Source organism: Palaemon carinicauda, chromosome 2 (assembly GCF_036898095.1).
Source record: "Palaemon carinicauda isolate YSFRI2023 chromosome 2, ASM3689809v2, whole genome shotgun sequence".
Classification (NCBI taxonomy): domain Eukaryota; kingdom Metazoa; phylum Arthropoda; class Malacostraca; order Decapoda; family Palaemonidae; genus Palaemon; species Palaemon carinicauda.
This window is the reverse complement of record NC_090726.1, coordinates 96,453,444-96,458,443: the sequence shown is the minus strand read 5'-3', so window position 1 is coordinate 96,458,443 and position 5,000 is coordinate 96,453,444. Positions and strand designations below refer to the sequence as shown.

Sequence of the window (5,000 nt, the reverse complement as noted above, 5' to 3'; positions counted from 1 at the left end):
AATCACGCAGTGGAAAATGTATTGATGCTGAGTGCCATTAAAGATGTTGTAGTTCAGCCAAGGAACGAAATAAATCTGGGAGAGACACATGCAATTCGCGATTCAGTTTATGAAGTGCATCGTACATCATGAAAAGGAAATTCAACAGAACTTTTTTCCTATAAAAAGAGATACGAATTCATTGGCACCTCATATTCACTGCCAATAAGGAAGGTAATGTAAACTATATATATATATATATATATATATATATATATATATATATATATATATATATATATATATATGTGTGTGTGTGTGTGTGTGTGTGTGTGTGTGTGTAAACTACCTCAGGATTAATCTTACTTTTTTTCATTATCTTTGTTGATGTCACGAAACGCACAAAAAATATTGATATAAACCATAGACAGAAATGCCAGTTAAGGAACACATATCAAATACTGTAATCTGTGTCTTAGGAACCATTGTTTCTTTATAGTTTAACAACCTTCTGGCATCAGCTTATAAACTATACGCCAGTACTTAAACCAATATAGTATTTATCAGAATAATAGAAAGGACGCAGCAGCAAATGTTTTTGTAATCTCATATAAAAATTTATAATTCAAGCCAGCATTCCCAGTCAGAATAAACTTTAGAAACTTTAATATGACTCTTTCGGATTGAGGTATAGTATATCGTTAATAAGACAAGAAATGTTAGGGATGTCATTCCACATCATTATTATTATTATTATTATTATTATTATTATTATTATTATTATTATTATTATTATTATTATTATTATTATTATTATTATTATTATTATTATTAGCTAAGCTATAACCCTACCTGAAAAAGCAGGATACTATTAGTCCAAGGGTTATAACAAGGAAAAGTACTCCAGTGAGAAAAGGAAATAAGGAAATAAATAAACTACAAATAAGAAATGAACAATTGAAATAAAACACTTTAAGAGCAGTAACAATACTATAATACATCTTGTCATCCTATTCAACATAGAAACATTTGCTGCAATTTAAACTTTTCAAGTTCCACCAATTCAACTACCTGATTAGGACGATCATTCCGCAACTCATATTTTATTCTCTCTCTGGTTGAGGTCTAGGAGAATCTTTTGTGATTGCCTATTTTATTTCTATGACATTAGGGAGAACGCTATACAAAAGTTTTAACTGTATTCTTAACATAATTCTACTAAACTGATTCTTGGCGTCAGCCCCTAGTGACAGTATCAGGCCTTTCTGGCATTTTTGGGGAAGACTCCGAAACTTGCTCCTTCCTTCTCCCTATCTCCACCTTTCCGTATATAAAGGAAAATACTTTTTGCCAATCAAACATTTGTTGTGTCATCTCCCAATCATAACCACATTATGATTAATATATTTCAATATTGTTCCTTCAATAACAGTATCTGCTATGTCATTATGTCCTGTAAAAGAAAAAAAACTGTTGTGTAGTCAAAGGATTTGCTATTTACTGTGTAGAGTCTGCAAATTGCAAATCTACATCCAGAAAATATGACATTGTTTCGTAGCAAAAAAAAAAAAAAATACTTTGTTTAATTCTGTTTTCCTAGCGAAACCCTCACTTTTTTCATATAGGCTACACTCAGAACAATGCTATCAAAATATGCCCGCATGTTATTTCATTCCCCTCCAAGAGGTGTTTACATCATTCAGGTTCGAGCTATTCATTGGTCGTCAAGGGATTATGACTTAAGCATTAATTCAGTAGATTAACAATTAAGAGTTTCCAAACGAAGTTCCTATTTATTAAAATTCGTCGTATGCCTGGTAGGATTATACTAGATCATCAAGTGCAACGTTAACTAAAACATAAAAAATAGAAGTGAATGTTTTTATTTTCGTATATTCCTCAACGGTTCATAAAGTTTAACGAAGCTCTTTAAACTTCAAAAGAAAATTTGAAGTTTTGAAAATTTGAATTCACAATTGACTTGTGAATTCACTATGTGAACTGGAAGAGAGTAAAAATAGTCAATGGTAACAGTTATCAAAATATTCAAAATAATAACTGAATATTCTTGCAATCAGAAAATAGAACATAGTAACATTTCTATGAATACTTTATACATTTCAAGAAGCAAAACTAAAATTAGCTAAATTCCGTAAAACATTGAAAATTTCCATATGAAATCTACATAAACGTAGATGCAACTGCATATTATCTTTACATAAGCTATTGATAAATTTGTAGCATCGCAGCAGAGATTTTCTAATATGAGTATTAGAAATATTGACATTATATAAGTTTTACACAGCATCATTCAAGATTTGTAAAATCATATTTCATCCAAATAAATTTTTAAAGACTTTCCTATTGAAAGCTATGAATATTAAGTTCCATTTCGTCCAGCAGTAACAAGTGCATTATTCTGTTTTTCTACGTAACGCCTCTTCATTATAACATTAGTTTGAAAAATCATTCGCGATGATTAGAAAATTCTATTTACCACATATTTTACTGTAGTAATTGACAATAGCCTAAAAATATGTCTAAGAAGATATACAAATATATATATATATATATATATATATATATATGTGTGTGTGTGTGTGTGTGTGTGTGTGTGTGTGTATATATATATATATATATATATATATATATATATATATATATATATACATATATATATATGTGTGTGTGTATGTGTGTGTGTGTTTGTGTGTGTGCAAGAAAACATATGTGAATATATAGCCTATATGAAAAATGTTAATTTAAAGAAATGAAATCTCAGCACCACATTGCCAGACTGCTAGAGATTCTAAGAAAAAAAATCCAATTCACGTTTAGTACCTTACTACACCATGTCAATCTTCAATATTAGAATATATGATATTGGACATGCATCTAAACATAACTAATTTTAACATGATACGTACATAACACATTTGTATACTTCATATGTCAAGCACTATCCTAAAAGTTTCCCTTTTTTCCAGAACACGGGTGCCAAGATGATTGCTTCTCATGAAGTGACAGCTACATGGGTGGGATGGCGTCGCTTAGATGTTACACAAGCTGTGCAAAAATGGTTCACGAGACCTGGGGAGCGTCTTCGGCTGTTAGTGGACTGCAGCAGCTGTGGTGGAGAGCTTAAAGCGGAATTATTCACAGCTCGCAAGCATAAGGGAGCTCATAAACCAGGCTCCCGTCGCATGGAAGCATCTCACCTACCATTCCTGGTGGTGCACACAGCACCCACTCCTTCTAGGCGTTTATCGCGACGCGCCCTTCAATGTGATAAAAACACCCAGTTGTGCTGCAAGGAGAATCTCTTTATCTCATTTAGAGACCTTGGCTGGGATGACTGGATCATAGCACCCAGTGGTTACAATGCCAACTACTGCAAAGGATCATGCTCCAGTGTGTACCGGACACCAGACAGTTATCCCACATTTCATTCCAATGTCATGGAAGAGTTTCGTCGGCGTCTACCGCCGGGGGCCCTAACACCGTGCTGTGCACCTACTAAGCTTTCACCTATGTCTATTATATATCAGGATGAATACTCGAACATCATTAAGCGCGATGTGCCTCGCATGGTGGTAGAGGAATGCGGGTGCTCGTAACCAGCGGCCTCAACATAGGATTGGAGGAAACAAAAGGATTTATGAACTATTCCCTCCCCAACCAAAAGAGAATTATAAGAGAATAAATATGTTTACTAAAGCCGCATGTGTGATGGTTGACTGTGATTGGTGCGCCCGCCGGAGCCTCGCTCGGGTGCCAAGTGTTCCTGCAAGGAACGAACTTTGGATATAGTCTGATCTGTGATCATATCTTTAAGCCAAGTTGTCGTTGTGTTGTTATTGTTGTTCTTGTTGTACAGACTGTAATGTGTGCACCCAACGTGGTGGTAGTAGTCCGCTAGCAAACAGTGTGCCATTTTTGGCATCAACAGAAAAATAGGCCTTGTGCAGTGTTTTATGGAGAAGTAAGAGGGAATCAATCTCCTTTCCCCAACCCCCACCAAACAGACAGAAATTGAAAAAAAAATGATTAGAAATAAATGGTCAACGTGTGTTTAAAGTGACGGTACCAGCAGGGCTTCTCATTATTTACTGATGTCCTGCCTTAAACCTTATGGCTGTCCCACTGTTTCCAAGTGGGTATGAGTGTTTCCCCACTGCCCATTATACGTGTGAATTCAGCCCTTGCCCACCGCTACCGCCCCTACATGCCCTTTTATTGGATATATGAGGATGCCCTTGCTATATAGCCTGCTGCTCAGCCTGTGCCCAAGTGACTGTCTCCGCCCACCAGCCTGTGTTCACATGCCCCATGTCCGCCCATGTTATAATATTCACGCAGTGTCTGCCTGGTCAAACTATCCATGTTTGGGTCTATGTCCCTCTGCATTTAAGTCAAGAGCTTGTTTTGCTATCTCCCACACCGCGATCAGTATCAGCATCAACATCCACGTACGCCATCTGCTAGTAGTTTCCTAACACCACCCCGAGCCCTACCTGGTATTAGAGATCATCTTTTCCACTTGTCCATTGGAATCTCAAGCTTTAACTGAGACCCTTTGGAAAACGGAATAGAAATAACACATTTCCAAGAGCCTTCTCATATTGTATGTACTCACAGGACGGCGATTTATTGCAGCGTAGTACTTCAGATCTATTAACACGGTGTTTCTAGATACTGTTACTGTGATTCCCCGGTTACTAATATGAAATATTTCCAATAATCCCAGCCATTAAACTCTGCAGATAGCTATTCGATAAAGAGATTATGCAATTATAAATAGATATGCTGGCTGTGAGACTGATCATGATGAGGTGTTGAAGACAATATAAATGGAAAAAGATATACATACAACATACACATATACACACACATATGTATATATATATATATATATATATATATATATATATATATATATATATATATATATATATATATATATATATATATATATATATATATATATATATATATATATATATATATATATATATATAGCT

The 5,000-nt window shown here is 34.9% G+C and overlaps 1 protein-coding gene across 1 annotated transcript in view; it reads left to right on the top strand.

Moving 5' to 3' along the window:
• Positions 1-4,863, top strand: part of LOC137619033 (inhibin beta B chain-like) — a 256,405-nt gene extending 251,542 nt beyond the window's left edge. Inside the window, exon 3 of the mRNA XM_068349234.1 lies at positions 2,967-4,863. Coding sequence (XP_068205335.1) covers positions 2,967-3,596 — 630 coding nt within the window. The 3' untranslated portion in view covers positions 3,597-4,863. The remainder of the gene's footprint in view (positions 1-2,966) is intronic.
• The last annotated feature ends 137 nt before the right edge of the window (positions 4,864-5,000 follow it).